The following is a 20,448-nucleotide window of genomic DNA, read 5'->3' as shown; positions in this document are numbered from 1 at the left end:
TATCCCTATATAACATAAAAGTATTTTTTTTGAATATGCTTTTTGTAATATTCACTGAACTTTTCGTTGAAGTAAACATGGTGGTAAAAATATTCCCTTTGCCTTATGAAGGGTAATAAATAAGGAAAATCACATGGACAGGAGGACAGAATTAAATAATGACCACTATCAGCGGTTAACAGACTGATAGCTGTAGGCCGTTATTTAAAAAACATAAAATATTAACTCTCCCTTGTATATATATCTTGGAAGTTTGTAAATTTGTTAGAAAATACAATGGCTTCTTCATTAAGCGTGGAGACAAATATAAAGATCGCACCGTTAGACATAAAAATATGTTAATGCTACCCACTTCTCGCATTACACTACACTCAAACAGCACATATGTAATGGCAATAAAAATTTACAATAAGATACCCGACTCATTAAAGGACGAGATTAGTGACAAAAAATTCATTAGTAAAATTAAAGATATACTCATAGACAAAGCCTACTACTCCCTAAACGAATATATGAATGATAAATTATTCTTAGTATAACAGTGTTATTTAGTTATTTCATTATAAGTACATATATTGCATTTTCTGTTTTGTTGTGTACGTAAGTAGCTATTGTATCGATTTAATTTTGTTTTTTTTTTCAATTTGTGCAATATTATGTAAGTAAAAACTGCTAAAATAGTATTATTGAATTATTACTTTATTAATGATTAATGCCTAAGATTTGAATTTGATAGTATTAATTGATGTTACCAATGTTATAAATTTTAATATATTTTTTTTATGTAATTTTGCCTATAAATGTTGTAATTATAATTTTGATACTATTTAAACAATGTTACCAATTAATATGTAAGTAGATTAAGTACTTTTGCGGTGCCCAATAGGGCCCATAGTTGGAACATTACTATAAAACTGTCGACCAAATTGTACACTATGGATGCATTAAAGTGATTTGATTTGATTTGAAAATTAAAGGAGACTGGCGTTTGTGAGCGTTGGGTTGGAACTGTTGGAAGACGTCCACTGCTGAACAAAGACATCCATCATTTGATTAGGTGCAAATTCAGATGGACGCCAGGGTTTCAGGGGTGCCTATTTGCTCACTAGTTATTCCGCGCGATTTTACCCGCTACTTGGTTCCTTTTAAATCAAACGATAGGTACTTACTTACGTATCGTTTAATTTATGTAAGTAATTTGGATGTCTAGTCCAGCCCTAAGCTTTTTTATTATTTTTATTAATCGGCATTCGTAATGCTCTGGCAATATTCTTAGCATTTGTGCATTCAGATTCTCTTTATTATTCTTCAGGTTTGTCAAAGAAATGAAATAAAAAATCAATTAAATATGTGTTAAATAAATACTTTATTTCTTAGAATCTGTGACATATTTACAGTTAATGTAATACAGCCCGGCCACATTTCAATTTGGATTTTAAGCACAAAATCTTTGCATTTTTCTCTTGACAGAGGAACGTATGTGAACAAGCCATATCATGGGAGACTAGCACAAATAATACAGGTTTGTAGTGATGACGGGCTGTGGGCAGAACCGCGTCTTCGGTGGCGCGCCCCCCGGTAGCAGCCGGTAGCGCGCCCACCGGTAGCAGCCGCCGGTAGCGCGCCCCCGTAGCGCGCCCCCGGCAGCTCGCCCCCGGTCTCCCACGCCCGCTCTACGGTACCGTGCGCTGGCGAACGTCGTTATTGGAACTACAACTTCAATAAAAACACAAAGATTATAACGTAAAATTCATTTATTCGCAGCCACTGAGTATGTAACACTTAATAAATAACAAAGACTGTATAATGTATATTGCATGACTGATTGGTGCGGGCCTGTGATCGAGCGGTCTACTATCAATGATCACAGAGCCTTTACTTTTAATTGTTTCATTTTCGGCGTTTTCCGCTTCTGTTGGCGTTTCTGCTCTTTTAGCTCCCAGCGACGCTGCTTCTCTGGGTCGTCCTCCTGGAACGTACAAAAAAGGGTAATGTAATAAGTAAATAAATTCAGCAAGTCATAATTATAGTATGATGTAAAGATAATATTTTTTGTAATTTTCAGGTAATTTTTTCAGGTAATTTTAGGTCAGGTAATTTTTTAAAAATTACCTGACTGCTTCTTTTAAGAAATAGAGCTGATGACTAATTTTTTTTTTTTTTTTTACATTTAATGGGTCGACGTTTGACCGCTATCTCACCTGATGGTAAGTGATGATGCGGCCTACGGTGGAGCACGTCTGCCCATAAGCAACCCATTCACTCGGGCCTTGAAGACACCCAGGTTATACCCATCAGGAAACACAGACTCCGGCAAGGAGTTCCACTCCCTAGCAGTTCGCACAAGGAAGCTTGAAGCGAAGCGTTTCGTGCGAGTGGGTGGGATATCTACCATGAAGCGGTGACGCCTCGCCGATTGTCTTGTGGTTCGATGATGAAAAGGACTAGGGGGAATCAAGTTGTGCAATTCCCCCGCACACTCTCCGAAATGTATCCGGTAAAAAACGGAAAGGCTTGCGACCTTGCGCCTGTGTTCAAGGCTTTGAAGCCGGGCCTCCACAAGCGCATCATCGTTGATGAGCTTCTTGGCACGCCTTTCAATGTGTTCGAGCGCATCTAGCTGGCATTTTTATTTGAATGTCCGTCTTGTAGATTATGTTAAAATATTAGACACGTAGGTATTCTTTATTTTCTTACGGAAACAAGTACTTTTGAAGATATATCGATTTGAAATGTCGCGTGACGTCACTTCTACATACCTTTTATGCGTATTTGCTCCCACTCCTAAACTTTGATTCGTTTTATCTAAGTGTACAAAATAAAAAAATACGTGTCTAATATTTTTTCATTATCTAACTGATGGACTAAATAGATTTTAAATTTTCATACCCCGTCATCATCCCTATTGTATGTAGGAACATAAATACAGGTCAAACAAAGAGCTGCGGACTACCCAGCGGGTTTACCGGGGCTCCGCCCCGGTTCGAAAAGCAGGAGAAGGAACGGGGTGGTTTTTAGTCAGTAAGAGTCTGACACTCCCTCTCGCCTCGCCCAAGGCGGGAGAAGTCATTGGATGATTTTCCCCCTCAAAAAAAAAAGGTCAAACAAAGAACCTTTTTTGAAGTCAGTTAAAAATATACGTACAGCGAGGATGCGTTCCTTCTCGAGCTTGCGTTTTTCCTCGCGTCTAGCGGCGGCCTGTTCCTGTCGGGCGGCGTGCGCCCCTCGCAGCCAGGCCTCCGCCACCTTCTGACGACGCTTCTCACACTTCGCCAACGCCTGGAATAACAAAATTACTTTGTCAATAACACAACATAATGAATACTTTTCTATAAAAACACTAAGTTTGAGTCTGGATGTGATGTGTATGTCAAATTAGTGGCTTTTTGAGAGGAGTGTCAGACTCTTACTGACCAAAAACCACCCCATTCCCATAGATTTTCTTGAAAACAATTTTTTAGAAGTTGATTAAAATCATAATATTTAGATTCATCTTAAAACCAAATGCATGAAAAGCTATTTAATATGGTCAGAAATAATTATTATATTCATACGTTCTAGCTAAAATGATGTCAGTACAGTACTTTTTTATAGTGAAACTGTGATTGAATAAACCTTTCCATAATCAAATTCTTACTGTTCTCAATCGCTTTTTCAGTTAAAAATTAATTTTCACTTTAAAAAAATTACGGTCAGTATAGCCTTTAAGATACAATAATGATGTACAGACCTCCTTGCTAAGCCGGAGCCTCTTGATCTTGTCCATGAGATGGAACACGAGCTGCAGTAGCGGCCGGACCTCGTCTCCGCCGCCGTCGGGGCCCAGCGCGAAGCTGATCAGCATCACCTTCTCCGTGTCTGGCGGCTTCGTTACTGCTGCCTCCCTGAAAAATAAGTAGCGTTAATAATACTAATATAAAACATTAAACCTTGTACCACCTAATTATTTATACCTACATTTATAGTAAATGATAAATCTATTCTATATGTTTCTATGACATGTTTAAGTGAGTATTTTTGAGTGTATTATTATCTTGATCAATTTTGAAAGGGACCTTTGGAGGATTATTTTTCACAAATAAATGATGAAGTATACTATAGTTAAGTGTATTATTGTATTTTGAACGGTTGTACCAATATTAATCCAATTTGAAAGTGACCTTAGAGGATAAATTATTTTGCAAATGAAGTTACAAGTTCAAGCTAGGATCAAATATTTCGGAGATAAACTAACTGCCGCACTCAGAGACATTTAGTGATTACTAAAACTATTCCTTAGTAATGATTTTATTTTGAAAACAAATTTTGAAAGGACTGGGTTAGTTAACCATTAAATGAATTTGCGAACGGGACAGCTACACTGTATATAATATTTTTTAATTCATTTTTGTCGCCAAAAAACGGATTTTTGCTAATTGAATTATAACTATGTAGCGTGGAAGATAAATGCACTACGAAAATTAAACAAAAAGTATAAGAATACTAACTCCATCTGCTTGGGTCCGGAGTACCGGTCGGAGATGTGTATGTACTGCACGTGCTGATGGTAGTGATGCAGCGCGGCACAGACCCGTGCGTCCAGCACGCCGGCCGTGGCCTCGGCCGCCTCCGACAGCACGCACAGCGCGCTCGGCAGACCGTGCTTGTCGCCCGCGCGACGCTCCGGGCAGAACACGCTCTGGGAACCGAAAAAACTCAGTTAGTGTCAGACTCATATTGATTAAAAATCATCCTGTTCCTACCACTGCTTCGAGCTGGAACCACAGTGACCCGTTAAGTTGACCGCAGTTCCGCAGCCGAATAAAACTTAAAGCTAGTACCACCTTGAAGGGATTCTTAAGGAAGGAAGCTTTAAGTTTTATTCTATATTTTATTTATTTAGGTGGTACAAGTACCACCTTGTAGACATTGACTGTGCTATGGACTACTTAGCGGAGTAACCGGGCTTCAGCTCAAAAAGCAGAAGTTTAGTCAGTAAGAGTCTTAAACTACCTCTGGCCTCACCCAGGGCGGGAGAAGTCATTGGATCCCCCGTCAAAGAAGCAGTTAGTCATTAGCAGAATAATAAATACCAGACGAATTCCTACACTTATTACAACAGCAATAAAGTTCAAAACAACATACCAAGTCCTGCATCTCCTTGGCGAGGCGTGTGGCGATCTTTTTCTGCGCGACGCACAGTACGAACGGGTCGCTGTCGTCTTTGCCTAGTTCCACACGTACGAGCAGAGTGTCCGGCGTCGGCCTCACTACTCCTAGCAGTACGTGGACCAGGTCTTGGCGCTGAAGGAGAAAGAATAGTTAAAGAACTAGATCTTTTGTGGTTTTTATTTGGTATTGCGGGAAAGTTTGGTGACTGTAAAGCATAAAATGTAACTGATTCAGGTTAACCTATTGAGTTCAATTTTAAAATTGATCTCAAGACGTTTTTCTTTCAGTTTACATTATTACATACAAATTAAATGTTCTTATATACAGTACTAGCAAACACGGCGAACTCCGTTTCGCCGCCAATTATTTTCCCAAGTTTCCTGCTTTTTTCTTAAAATTGTTACTGAATTTTTTTGTGCCTATAAACATCACGGGGCCCGATACCTTTCCAACGAATGCAAATCCAGACTAACGGAACGGAATAATTCCGTGAACAGTATTATAGCCATATCACATTCATCTCATTAGTTTGCGCAGTAATAGATAAAGACATCATCAATTCATAATAAATCTTCAAATAAGTCTTTTAATCTTTAAGCTAAGTGCCTTAAAACAACAGTGGCGCCATCTGGTATAAGCAAAAACTACTTTTAACTTAACAGAAATGACTAGCGGCTATAATTTAACATGTATAGTGACTAGTAACAGTACCTTGATGAGTTTGAGCGTGAGTAGCATGCCCTCGCAGCAGAGTCGTCCACTGCACCACATGGTGAAGCAGTGCTCCGCCTCCCGGCGCCACCCGCGGTCCGAACTCGCTGTTACCACGTCTGAGCCTGTCTCGCCTGGAAATGCACATGGATTACTTAACATCTTTCAATATTCACATAGTGAATCAGGTGATGTGCTGTGCCTGATTATGTACTGAATCTACAAAAATGGTAAAATAAAAGGTATCGATAGTTCTACGGTTTGTGTTCGGACATGGACCTGTCAGATCGTTATTAAACGGACACCCAGTACAGTTCGATATAAAATGTTTTACAAAAATAATCTAAATTGAAAGTAATGAAGTACAAGTAAGCATTAATATTATGAATTAGATATTTTTATTTTTTACATGGTTGTTCCAGGACGTTCATAACAAGGTGTAGCAGACTGACAAATGTCAGAGTTGACCTCTTAGACTGTATGGACTAAAATTTATTAATATGATAGGTACTTACCAACTAAAGTGAAGTTATCATCAAGTAACGGTTTGTGCAACTTCAGGAAGTTGGTGGCAATAGACGTGTTCTTCGCGCGTCCCACGGCGTAGGCCAGCGCGTACGCAGCGAGCAGGCAGCACAGGATACCTTCCAACCAATAAGCGTCCCAGCGAGGACGGATCATTATAGGAACCTGAAACATAAATAAACCGAGGTTTTAAACACACTTTATAGTAACTAGAGAACCTAGATCAGGCTCTATTTAATGAAAGATAGCCCTATAGATGGCTAAGGCGACAAAAGAGCCAATACAACTCATAGAATATCTTCAGATAGAGGATCAACCTTCAACGATACTTTCTGAGACTAGACACCACTATCTAACAATGAAGGAAAAGATTGTGAAGATATCTTGACTTGCTGTGGATGTGATGTGTGTGTGTGTGAGGATCAGCGTTTCACTGGTGGTAATCGATAATGTGGCCATGGAGTGTGCCTGTTTATGATCATACAAATATGGGATACATAGGCTACTACAACTCTTTTCTAGCACGCGAATCATAAACTTAATTACGAACTCACTTTTATTTTTAGCTGAAATTTGTTTTAGCTGAAGTTTGTATTATGTTTTATTTCCAAATGGTGAAAAGTGGGAGTACATTATTTAGCTGCTTTACGTGTCGTAATGTGCACCTCTGCCGCTTCTTAAAGGCGAGACGTTGGCAACGTTGCAATGTCTTATGTTTCGTCTTCGAGTAGATTAAATGAACTTACCTTAGAAATAGTGATCTTTGGTTGTTCAGAGCTACGAGGAGTATTATCCTGGAACCCCTCGAACTCCTCAGGGTCTTGGAAATGCTCAAACTCATTGTCTTCATCCTGAGGGAAAATAATAATACATATTATTTAATGAGGTGATATTTCTCTATTATTGAATGACAGTGGGAGAGATTGGGTCAATAATAGAGAAAAGCTCTACTAGTTTCGAGTCACTACTCTACGTAGGCTTCGCGCCGTCGCCGCGTCTGCGTACGCTGCTCATGATGAAGAGGCCCCTGTGACTTAAAACTTTTCTCCATTCATTTACGTGTGTAAACCGAGATTTTTAATTAATTTACGATAGCTTTTTATAAATAAAAGTCTTGCTTATAAAACATATTATGTTACAGCCATAGTAATAGATCCAGATATTACATGACTATAATATACAATTATACATACACACCTCAACTAATATCTCGTCTTCAGTCTCGACATTGGCTTCAAACTGCTCTTGAGATGCACTCTTTACTGGCTTTGAAGGAGGAAGCTCCTTGTCCTCAGCAAAATCTGAAATAATTAAAATATTTTTTAATGACCATCATAAACTTATGTACATAACTTTGTATTAGTCTCAATATCTAATTGTGTCTAAGATTACTAAACTGCTGGATTGATTTTGATGAATATTAAGGAATACTACTACTGTATTAATAAGTCCTTAGAGTGACATGGCCTGCCCATTGTCACTTCAGCGGGGAGCCAGTGGATGCAGGTGGCAGCTTGTCATTCTACATGAAGGACTAAGGAGGCCTCTATTCGAAGCAACACTTTGGAATAAGCACCTAGCTTCACTGATAGACAGACTGACTGATTCTTTATTTGTTGACATTTCAAAAATTCCTATTTATGGTTTAATTGCAATAAATGTTTGACTTTGACCTACCAGCAATCAGTTCATCATCCTCAGCCTCGAACTGCTCAAACTCTGCGAAGTCATCGTCTTCCAGTGCCTGGTCCTCGAACGCTTGGGCCACAAATGTACTGCACAGCAGCACAAATACTGATAGTAGCACCCACCGCATTTTGTATCTAGAAATAAATAAGGAATTTAATTGTCCGTTTGATTGTAGTTATAATACATTTTATTAAAATTATTAATAAGAAAGGCTATAAAACATTACGCTACAGTCAATAATATCCGAACAGAGTACATGAAACTGCATGGGTGTAGCTAGTTCTCTATTAAATCTTTCTTAGCATGTAATAGGAAAGACAACAATACAATTATTATCCTTATAGGTATTTTATACCTACAGCTTGTGGTTGTACTGATTTATTTGTTAATAAATATGGTAACACTGAGTTTGAAAGAATAGTGTGCCTTATGACATTATATATTACCTATTCATAAAATTGACAAATTAAAGTCTAAAGAAGCTAACTACATACCAGGAAAATACACAGCAATGTTATCTACATTAAAGTTAATATGTCTACTATGAATTTAAATTAGTTTTTTTTATACAAATACAGAAAATATCCCTAATTCTTAGTTAAACAAGTAGAAGGTAATCTTATCTATTTTACAAGGTTGTTTTACAATTTGTATGGTTTCAGGTCTAGTTTATGGGTATTCATTATGTTTCTACTACTGTCCCCAATAACCTATACACGCAAAGTCACCTACAAGAGGGAAATAAACTTTAGACAGCTAAATATTTAAATGCTATGAATAAATTTAAAAGGTAATGTTTTAAGCCAACTTCAGCTTCGTATTAGAGATTTTATTTGATTACTAGACTATCTACGGCGCAAATTAAGTTCAATATAGGTCTCAAGGTAATCTAAATTTATATTTTTTATTTTTACTGCATCGAATAGCACGGCTGACTGTGCAATTTTTAACACCTTATATCTATGATATTTTAGCAAAATATACACATTTTAGGTTACCTGTTATCTATTTCTCGACGATGTTATCAACTAAACTAGCTCATTAACTTATTTAATTAGATTATTTTACACAAATTCAATCACATTTCACCTACTTTATTGCGGGTTTGACACAGTATGTTTTCGCTGTATTTATTTTATATTAGAATTATTTTATATTAGAATTATTCTCACTGGATTAGAATTCTACTACTACGTGTTGGCCAATAACAAGCGCGTCTATTAACAATTTGACAATAGATTTTTCTAAACGCGAAGCGAAAACGCACTACTTACCAATGTCAACCTTGTCACGTCACATGACATTTCACTTCAAATGTTGCTAGGAAAATAAAATAATATCGTCAAAAAAATAAGACACGTCTAATAATGCTTAAGATAAAAAGAAACTTATTTTATAGTGATTTAATCGTGTTTTAATTTACTAAGTTTCTTTTAAATATATGAATAATATCTAGCAAAAAATATCAGATGGAAAATGTTTACCACCAAAAAACCAAGAGGTTATTTATTCACAGAAAAATAAAATAAAATAAACCTCCGTTTCCGGTTCCTGGCGGCAATCATGCAATCTTTTGAACATACATTGGAGTTTCCTATAATAAGGAACATAATAGAATCTTAACACACAAAAAGTAACTTCAAATATATAAAAAACGCGTTAATTTGGCAGGTTGGCAGGTTAATTATTAAGTTATTTCTTTATTAAAATATAATGAGTCACGTTATAATAAAACAGTCGTGTTACCAAACGCCAAGGTCAATAGGTGCACCCAAATGATTGTAACTCAGATTCACAACAACATAATTTTGATTAAAACTTATTTCCGCTTCCTATTAACTGTAGTAATTTACTAATTTGATGACTAAAACATTACCATTTCACAACATAGTCATGGTCATATGATGTAACAACTTAAATTCTTCTTATGGTATAAGCCGGTAAACGAGCCGAAGGATCACCTGATGGTAAGCAATTGCCGCCGCCCATAGACACTCGAAACACCAGAGGCGTTACAAGTGCGTTGCCGGCCTTTTGGGGGCTTAGGAATTTAAGGGTTGTATCAGGGATTGGGAAGGGGGGTGTCTAATTGAGCCTCCGGTAACCCCAGTCACACAACGAAATACAATCACATCGGTTTTATGTGAAGTCGTGGTATCACTCCGGTCGATACATTACATTAAAATGTTATTTTATAAGCATTAGTCATCAAGTCCAAGCTATGTCGTCATTGCGCCAAGATTACGAGGCCATTAGCTGTTTAAATCCGCATCGAAAAGCCTCGCTGAATGTTGATTCGTATCAGCAAGATTGTTCTTGATCAATGAACTTTATTTATTGTTTTATATTTAACTACGTAGACGTAGGCAGTCGATTTGTACAGTTCCCATTTCTATGACGTAAATAGTATGGCCATGACCTATGATTTTAAAGCTAAGTACTTTGTAAGTTTTACGGTATGACCGATCACCTAATGGTAAGCAATTGCCGCCGCCTATGGACACCCGAAACACCAGAGGCGTTACAAGTGCGTTGCCGGCCTTTTGGGGGTTGGGAATTTAAGGGTTGTTGGGGAATTGGGGATAAGAAAATTGGGATTTAGGCCTCCTACCGGAGGCTCACTCACACAACGAAACATGATGCAAGCGTTGTTTTACGTCAGTTTTCTGTGAGGCCGTGGTATCACTCCGATCCATTCGTGCCGTAGCATGGCTCTCCCACTCTTAAATCGACTACATATGTCAGTGTTATTTTTAATCTGGGAAATACCAAAAGCTCGATACTTAGAAAACAAAAAATTAAAACTATTTCATATCCAATTATGACTATACTTTTTATTTTTCCAAGATCTTCGTTTCTGCGTAAGCGTGAGGTTAAATTTTATCATTTTTATTTTGTAATCACGTATTTTATTGATGTTATGCATATGCACCTCTGCCTGCCTTTCTAGGAATAACCAGCCATAAGTAATAATGTGGGAGACAACGTATTTTTTGACGCAAACATGACGATACAAGGAAAATTACATTAGGTACAATTTTTATGCAAATTATAGCTTTGTGTAATGACAATAAAATATTGACATGTGCTTATTAAGCAAGTGTTACAATAATAAGTTGTTGTAATTAGTTTAAAGTTGTGAGAAAATCATTTGCATAGAATGAGGAACAAGTACAACCCACCTAAACCTATCTATTAAAGCTATTGGTTACAGAAGTCTGTTGAACCTGCCTTTTCTAAAATTCAAAAATAAGTCTTTTCAGTCAATTATTTTTTGATGTAACCATTTACACGTTAAAAAATAATTGATTTCTTCAGTGACAGTGAGTTTTTTTTTTATAAAGTGACGTTTTTTTCGGTGATCAAAGGTTATTGACTTTGATGCGGATTTCTACAGAAAATACGACCTACACTTATTTTGTTATAATGTATTTTTCACACAGATTCTTTTAAATCTAGTGCTAGCAGACTAGCAGTAATCGTGACTAATTTATCCGCCTCAAATCTAAATCGTGATACAATATCGTGCATGTAACGGAAAATTCAGCTTATAAATATCGGTGTTGCCAGACAAAGAAGGGGCGGGACGGGCACCAAATTCGAATTATGAAATAAGGAGGCGGTCATTGATAACGGATGTAAAATGAACCTAAAAAAATAAAAAAGCTACGTAATTCTATTTTTTAATTCAGAACTCAGGTGATGTTGTTTATTTATATTTTATTTTCCTCCACTGTTTAGGCTCTACAAGTCTACACCTACCTATACAAATATTACAATCATCACACAAATTGTCTGTTTTAAGTCAATGCAAATTATTTTTTCGTAGTTTCATCCTCCAGCCTTTCTCCTCAGAGCTCTCGCTCGTTCTTCTCCACAGGAATCTACACTTTGGAACGAGCTGGCTGATGGCTGATGCTGGTAGCTTCACTAGAGGACTGACCAACAGACAGACATTTTGTTTTCTTTATATTGTAATATTTGCTTTAACGTTCAAAAGTGCCTTCCCGGTCTATTTGAAATAAATAATTTTGACTTTAAGCTGCCATTCCAGCCTCCGTGCTACTAACTACGAAGCGTAACTAACAAACTAATTGCAATATCTCTTGTCTAAATTACTAAGAAAAGTAGTTAAACCAGCAGAAAAGTTGTTTAAATGTTCCCACGAGAACGAGGGAAAATAATCAAGGTGCGAGGCTTTATTTAGCCATAATGGCGGCTGCGGGGTGTGCTTTCCACTTTCGCGCCATCTCGCCATGTTACCGGACATAGACAATAATATTCTTGTTTTAATGTTGTTAACATTCATCCTTTAGTGTCAACGTGTGAGAAGCAAGCATGGACAGAAATCGAGTCATAGTTAAACATTTTTCATTAGACACTGATGCATAAGTACCTACATTAGGTAGGTACCCAGAATTTCGTTTGAATTAAATTCTAATACGTAACATAATTTCAAAGGTAGGGGAAAACCGGGAGACTTGCCCAGGTAGGAGAGTTGAACCACCTTTCAAAATTGTATTTGGATTTAGTGCGAACGAAACGTCAAAACATTCATTGGTCGCACTCAAGAAGCCAATCATAAGTATGCAGCCATTTTGCATCTTAGTGGTGTGGTTCGTCAGTGACAATGTAAAACGTGTTTCTGTTGCTGCGGAGTATATTTTTTTGTTTTAAGTAGTTTTGTGATTGCTGTCGTATTTATTGAGGTACGTATTGTGTGTTGATATTATTATATTGCCAAACAAATGTAGTTTGACGTGTGCTTAGTGTTTTTCTCTACGATCAACGGTTTTTGTTTGTCATAAACTAAATTGGGAATTAGTGTGAGCGGGAGAGTTGCACCAGGGTGGTTGCGGGAGACTTGCTCAGTGGTTCATGTCTTCCTGTGCAGGGAAATTATACCTACTTAATATATTTTTTCTGTCTTAATATAATTTATTGTTTTTGCAGTGCCAACTTCTACGATGCCTTTTCAATACAAGCCTCCTGAAAATGCTCGCAAACGAAAAAAACTTACAAAAATGGAATTGCAAAATGCCATAGATGAAATTAAGGCGCTTCTATTCGACAAACTTGAAAAATAAATATGGCATTTTTGAAACAATTTTACAAAAAAAACCGGCCAAGTGCGAGTCGGACTCGCCCATGAAGGGTTCCGTAGTAGCAAGTAGATGCCACAATATAAAAGTTATAAAATAACTTGGTTTTGCATAGTGTTTGTATGAACGACAAAGTTATATTTGCGGTTTTTGAAAATGTTTTATTTCTTAGAAACTAATAATGAAACTCGTTCAAACCAATTTTCGTTGTTAGTTTCTTTTGAAATCTACAGCATATATTTTTTTAGTTTTCTCACTCTCTTATTTTAAAACTTAGAGGGGGGGGGGGACACTAATTTTTTCACTTTGGAAGCGTCTAACTTTCAAACGGTTGATTTTGACGAAAAGTGGTTTTAGGAACCTTAATGCCTTTTTTAAAGCCCTATCCATAGACACCACGGATAGGTTAGCTGAAAAAAATGTTTTTTTCAGTTTCATGTATGGAGTGCCCTTTAATATTTAAATTTATTAATTTTTATTCAAAATTCGGATAGCGGTTATCAAAATACATCAACCTACAGAGTTTCAACTATGTAGGCCCAACAGTTTCGGAAATAAATGGCTGTGACATACGGACGGACAGACAGACAGGCTACGGAACCCTGAAAAATGTTATGTTAATTACATTTTCTTTGATAGCAGTATTAAAAACAAGTTAATTACTGTATAAGATAATATATTAAAACTATGATTGAAGCCGAAAATAATTTTTATTTTCCACAAAAACAATATGGTCAACTCTCCCCATACCTCGGTTCAAGTGTCCCTGTTGGTAGGGAGACTTGACTCATTTTTCATTTTTTAGTAAAATGCCAATAAAATGTTACTAGTGCATTTATTAGCAATATAATTAAACACAAATATACCTACTAAAGTAAGGCATCACATAAGTGTATAATCGATTCTCTAAACCCAATAAACAAATAATTATGGTATTTTATATTAAAAGTGGTTCAACTCTCCCGGACTTCCCCTACCTATTACATATTTCAGAAATTATAAGTAGTTAACACACACACACACAACGTCACGCCTTTTATCCCCGTAGGGGTAGGCAGAGGTGCACATTACGGCACCTAATGCCGCTATACAATGTACACCCACTTTTCACCATTTGTTTTATAGGTCTCATGTAATAGGGGGTGAGCCTATTGCCATTTACTGGACACAATTCCAGACTCCATGCTACCACCGAGAAATTTTTCGAAAATCCGAAAAAAGACCAGTAGTACTTTGCGCGACCCGGGAATCGAACCCGAGACCCCTTGTCCGGCAGTCGCACTTGCGACCACTCGACCAACGAGAGAGACCAGCAAGTAGTTAATTATTTAAAAAATAAACATTCCACGTGTACCTAAATTAGTAATTTCCTATCCTATACCTACTTAAAAAATAAACATTATAAGCGTATTTTAAATCCGCGGAATAAATCCATTGGATATAATACATTATGTAAGTGAAAGTAAACTAGGTATATGTATGTATATGAATGATTAAACTTACCTAATCTCAGTTACGTTACGAGTAACCGTATGTAGGTAACAAAAACTCGGACGAGGTGTTTTTGTTAACCGTGAGTACCGTAACCAATATTATGTTCCAGCTAATGGAGTGCGGAAATAAACATCTATTTACTCCCTTAATAAAGAACCCCATCTCGTAGTCCTCTAGGTAAACCTCGGCAAAAGTTCATTTCATTCCACAATCGGAGGGACCATGGGAGGAAATTCCTCTGAAACCGAACTGTACTATTTGCATTTAGCCTGAACTCCCTGTCTATGATGATAGAAGTTTAAAATTGACAATCTCATTGTCTTCTCCGTCTGAGTATCTACATAGCCTCAGACTGATAATGAGTGATAATAATGAACCACGGCCTCACAGAAAACCGACGTGAAACAATGCTTGCTTTGTGTGAGTGAGGTTACCGGAGGCTCAATAACCCCCCTTCCCAATCCCCGAACAACCCTTAAATTCCTAACCCCAAAAGGCCGGCAACGCACTTGTAACGCCTCTGGCGTTGCAAGTGTCCATAGGCGGTGGCGATTGCTAACAATCAGGTGATCCGTCTGCTCGCTTACCATAAAAAAGCTAGACAACCAATGAACATAAAAAATCGATTATAGAAGAAAAGTAATGAAGTAGCTAGCTAGGTATATAAGTATATCAAACCGTTGTATCTATAAAACTGTACATTCAGCGTGATCGTAAAATAAAATGCTCCGTTATTTCATTAGTGTTGCCAGTCGGTTGCTACCCGCTGGAGCTATACAACTCTATGTATTTAAATTACCATAGATATACAGGTTGAGATTTTTTATTGGCTAGGTACAGGAATCAAATCACTAAACTTAATTGCTACACGTTTACATTGGTTTTTGTCCACAATAAAGTTTTAGCTTTTTAGTATAGTCAACAAGTAGTCTAATGTATAAATATCAATAATATCAGTTTTTAAACTGACATGATCACTAATACAATCATTACAAATTAAAACGGGATATTTATCATGTTTTTTTTATGTCTATGAGTCCGATATTTCGGTACTGTTGCAAGCGCCATCATCACGAATGAACTCATAAACATGGCTTAAGTTGTAATGTTAGTATCATTAAATTCTTCCAAATTACAAGCTTTTTATATTAATTATAAAATACACATATGTAACAGGGTATCTTTCTTTTTAAGACGGGTGAACCGTCAAATGGCACCTAGCTTTCTGGGGATAAAAGTCTAGGCAGTATGGGATTTTTACCTCACTAAAACTACCCCTGTGGTCACCCTGAGCACCTGTAAGGTCCACTGGGTCCTCTAACAGACCTGCTCCGGATCCGAGAGCCCCCACGGTGTGACGCCTGCTACGGCACATCCTTGGAAGGCATGCGTCTCCCTTGACCCTCGCTATGCAAGTTGCACGGCAGTATGTGACCACTGTGCTACCTACTCCTAAAAACATGTTCAATACTGAATAATGCGGTCCTCCAACTTGGAGAGTTGGAGGTGTGATGTGATTAGGTGCAGCTGCAGTAGCCCTTAGTACAAGTTTGTTTTCTTTTTAAAGTAATCGAAACGAGAACGCCTTCGGCCCTCTGATAAACCAACTAATGGTTTATTCGAATCGGCCAATCAGAGCGCCGAAGTCGCTCTCGTTTAGGTAACTTTAAACGTAAAACAAACTCGTACTAAGAGTACAGATTACAGTGAGACACATGATATAATTTGTTCAATATCCAAACATATCTGGTGATGATTCGTCACTTTAACCAACTATACATAAACAGGAAAAGGTCAACTCAAGTACAGGAAAGTTATTCGACAAAATTTAAAAAACTGCACTAAAATTAGAGCCAGAACATAAACTAGGTACTTAAATATTTACTTTTTTTATTTTCGTTGCAGCTTTGAAGTAATTTTACGTGTTTTTATGTGTAGGTACAATAAATGTTTTATGCAAACAATTTGAGTTTATTGTGTTGTGACTGAGCACGATTTGTTCCATCTCCAATTTTGTAAGTGATCAATAAGCTTATGTGGCTACTCGCTGCAAGTCCTGCAAGTCTTGTAACCTTCATCGGGTCACTTGTCCACATGTCATAACTTTTTGGTAAATAAAAGGCAATGGGCAAAGGCCTCCTCTCACAAGAAGAAGGAATGAGTATTAACCACGACGCTTGCTCAAGGCAGGTTGGCGATTTTCCACAAGTAAAAGATTTTTTTTATTGTATAAGCCGGTACACGAGCAGACGGATCACCTGAAGATAAGCAATTTGTAGTTGTTGGGGAATCGGGGATTAGGATGATTGGGCCTCCGGTAACTTCCTTCACACATCGCGTTGTTTCACGTCTGTTTTCCTCTATCAGTCCAGTCAAGCCGGTCCATTCGTGCCGAAGCATGGCTCTCCCACACTTAGATACATTATTATACCTTGGCAATTCAATCGTCGCAGTACATTGACAATGTCGTCGCGATAGCATCGTTGGCAATCTTCACCCTGTATTACCACTACCAGTTTCAATTTATATAAGAACCAGTTACAGCTCAACAAACTTGAACTTGAAACAACTAAGCATCGTGGGTCCGGTTCGGGTGACCATGATTTTTGGTTCAACTATAACCTGTCAGACAATCTTGAATGAATAACTTAAGGATACGTTTAAATGGCACTCGCTGACTGACGTATTAGATAATGACATGAAAGAATATTGTATGTATTGTGAATGAATAATATGATATGCGGAAGAGCACATACCAGACAGCTTAATATGAGTTTGACTTACGTTGAACGAAAACAAAACGAAAGCACGTTCGGCGCTGTGATTGGCCGACGCGAATGAACCAACCAATCAGAGTGCCGAACGCGCTCTCGTTTCGATCTCGTTAAACGTAAAACAGACTCGTACTAAGGGTACAGAGCATTAACTTCTAGTATCAGAACTACTACCAGTCAAACATTCTAATAACTTAATATATTTTAGTTGAAATTGTGACTAAGAAATCGGTACAAAACTTTTTCCCCTGGTAGGTAATCTCCCATGCGTTATGAGCCGGATGTAGGTGTTATTATCATTGTTGAAATAATTTACTTGATATTATAATCAAGATAAAGGATGTGGTTACATGGTCTTCGAACATACATGTATACATATGTGTTGACGATCATGTTTAATATCTTCGTAAGAATAACAATCACTGGCAAAAATTATGCACCAACTTACGTAAAAAAAGATAATTATATTTCACTGTTTTACAAATTACTTTCCTCGGAAATCTAAGCGGATATGTACTAGATGTATCTTGTAATAGTACCTTTGTAATATATGTTTATCAATGTAATTCATGTTGTTTTTACTGCAGTATTTACTGCTACAAATGGTAAAACTTGATGAATAGAATTCGAGGGCTGAATAGATACAGAAGAGGGGTGAATAGATACAAAAGAGGGGTAAATAAATGTTGAGAAAATGTCCTAACATCTACTTATTCACCCGATTCCTGTATCTATTCACCCTTCGCATTCTATTCACCCCGTATTGCGGTAGGTAGGTATCTAATGTTTTGGAAAAACTAGTTTACAAAAACAAATCAAAAAGAGTTTGTGATCTTTTCCCAAATACCGAAATAGTGCACATTGCACATAATACTGAAGTTTACCTAATGTTACGTCCTCTTTTAGACACATAATAAAAGCGTTATAGGTTCCTACCTAACTCTTCTGACTTTACAATTCTTACATTCACCTATATTCTTTGTTTAAAATAATAAATAAGTAAATATTATTAAAAAAATACTTGAAAAAATATCTGTAACATTGTTTAAGCATGGTTGCCCTACTCCCTGTCCGTTCAATCGTTTTCACTTATCATATAAATATGTAAAATAATTTAAAAATATTTTGTGTAAATAAAATGTAGTTTTTATATCGTCGTCTATATTTGCATCGCATCGACGCGACGTGTGTTCCCAGGATTAGCACCTAGGTATAATAAATGTTTTGCTTTTTTAACCAAGTTACTTCTTTAGTATGCAGGTAAGAAAATAAAATAAATAATCTCAAAGTCAAAGTCAAAACATTTATTCCAATTAAACCATAAACCTCTTTTGAAATGTCAACAAATAAAGAAATAAATAATAGTCCTTCAGTCTGTCCGTCAGTGAAGCTAGGTGCTCGTTCCAAAGTGTAGCTTCGAATGGAGAAGAACGAGCAAGAAACTACATTCGTTACTCTTTTAACAAATAATACAGATTTTAAAATTTTGTTTCATACATTTTTCCAATCAATAATTGTATATAATATATGCGATAGAAATTGTAATCACTGGGCTGAAAGATATAACCTAGATTTTTCGTATAAAGCAAAAAAATTTGGTACTGTGAGTGTGTAGGTCCTAGGGATGTGCCGTAACAGGCGTTGCATAGGGGCTCCAGCGCAGGTCTAATTAGAGGACTCAGTGTCAATCATCGGTGTGGAAGGTGGCCACCGGGGTGGTTTTAGTAAGGTAAAAATCCCACACTCCCTAGTCTTTTCCCCAAAAAGCTAGGCGCCTTTTGCAGGCTTCCCCACGCCATCAAAAAAGAAGGTACGCGTAGGTACTCTTTATTCTTTCGTCACCGATTCCTCGCATTCTGGCCGCGCTCAATGGTCTCTTGGATGCAAATCCAACAAATGATCTGTTCGTGGATTGAAGGAGATTTTGTCGGAATGCCTGAAGTACTGCGAGGGGCTGAACTTATGAATGCTGTTAATTCCTGTTTAATATGTTTTATGCTTTAGTTATGTACCTATATAAGTTACTCTAATTGGTTTTATATCATTGTAACCTTTTCAATTAAATAAAATAAATTCTGATCTACACACTTATTGAACTGTGGGTGTCGGTACACGTTCGTAGGTATCTGCTTCAAAAGTCATAGTCAACAAAAAATGGCGGAATGTGCTCTTTAATTCAGACTGTGAACGACATTAGGTACCTATGTGTTTACTGACATATACTAAACTAACCGCAGACTCTCTGCACATATTTAATTATCATAAACCACATAATAATGTACTTATATAATAAGTACCTCTAGGTACCTATGTAGTTTAGCCCGCGGCTTCGCCCGTATTTCCGTGGATAAAAAGCCTATGTGTTATCCCAGACCATAATCTACCCCTGTTCAAAATTTCATCCCGATAGTTTCAGATCTTAAAATTATACTTTGCGTTTCGGCGTTATTGCCGGCGTTATACGTGTGTGTGTAAGAGAGAGAGAGAGAGAGAGAGAGACTTTACACACACTTTGAGTAAGAAAATTCGTTCTACGAAATTCCCAGTTTTTAATTCTAAACGATGTTGTTAGTAATGATAGATTAAACTTTATAATAAAAAAAGGAATCACCTACAATTTTCCTTATCACCTCCATTACTTAAGTCAGGTAATATCCCTAAAATCTTCTCCTAAATTTTATAATTAGGTACTATGCCGTAAACTGCATCAAAATCGGTTTAACCAAACGCGAGGTAATCGCACACAAACATACATACTTACAGGTCAAATTGAGCATCTCCTTTTTTGAAGTATTTTAAAAATAATTAAGAATATTGTGAAATGCAATGAATGTCCCTTGTATTTCAATGGGCCTCAGTTATCTTTCAGGCCAGAATATCAACTAAAATCTCTGTTGTAAGCTCTTCAAAAAATAACAACAATAAAAAAAAATATGATGGTGCAGAAAATCATTGAAATAATCCAAAGAAAGATTTTTAACCTTAACCTAAAGGAGAATGAA

General features: G+C 37.0%; 1 protein-coding gene across 2 annotated transcripts; it reads right to left on the bottom strand.

The window, feature by feature from the left end:
* Nucleotides 1–1,736: 1,736 nt before the first annotated feature.
* Nucleotides 1,737–9,315, bottom strand: LOC118272016 (PAT complex subunit CCDC47). 2 transcript variants are annotated; one of them, XM_035588307.2, is made up of 11 exons: nt 9,170–9,315; nt 8,065–8,210; nt 7,585–7,688; nt 7,134–7,238; nt 6,378–6,552; nt 5,863–5,996; nt 5,125–5,283; nt 4,488–4,678; nt 3,731–3,884; nt 3,145–3,279; nt 1,737–1,969 (listed from the first exon to the last, which is right to left on the bottom strand). In XM_035588307.2, the coding sequence occupies exons 2-11, from the start codon at nt 8,201–8,203 to the stop codon at nt 1,865–1,867; spliced, it is 1,401 nt and encodes a 466-aa protein (XP_035444200.1). In that variant the 5' UTR covers nt 8,204–8,210; nt 9,170–9,315; the 3' UTR covers nt 1,737–1,864. The 2 variants fall into 2 exon arrangements, with proteins under 2 accessions (XP_035444200.1, XP_035444199.1); XM_035588306.2 differs by having other exon boundaries at nt 9,075–9,307.
* Nucleotides 9,316–20,448: the final 11,133 nt, after the last annotated feature.

Source organism: Spodoptera frugiperda, chromosome 5 (genome assembly GCF_023101765.2).
Source record: "Spodoptera frugiperda isolate SF20-4 chromosome 5, AGI-APGP_CSIRO_Sfru_2.0, whole genome shotgun sequence".
In the NCBI taxonomy this organism is placed as follows: domain Eukaryota; kingdom Metazoa; phylum Arthropoda; class Insecta; order Lepidoptera; family Noctuidae; genus Spodoptera; species Spodoptera frugiperda.
The sequence above is the reverse complement of the archived record's forward strand: the minus strand, read 5'-3'. Positions and strand labels throughout refer to the sequence as shown.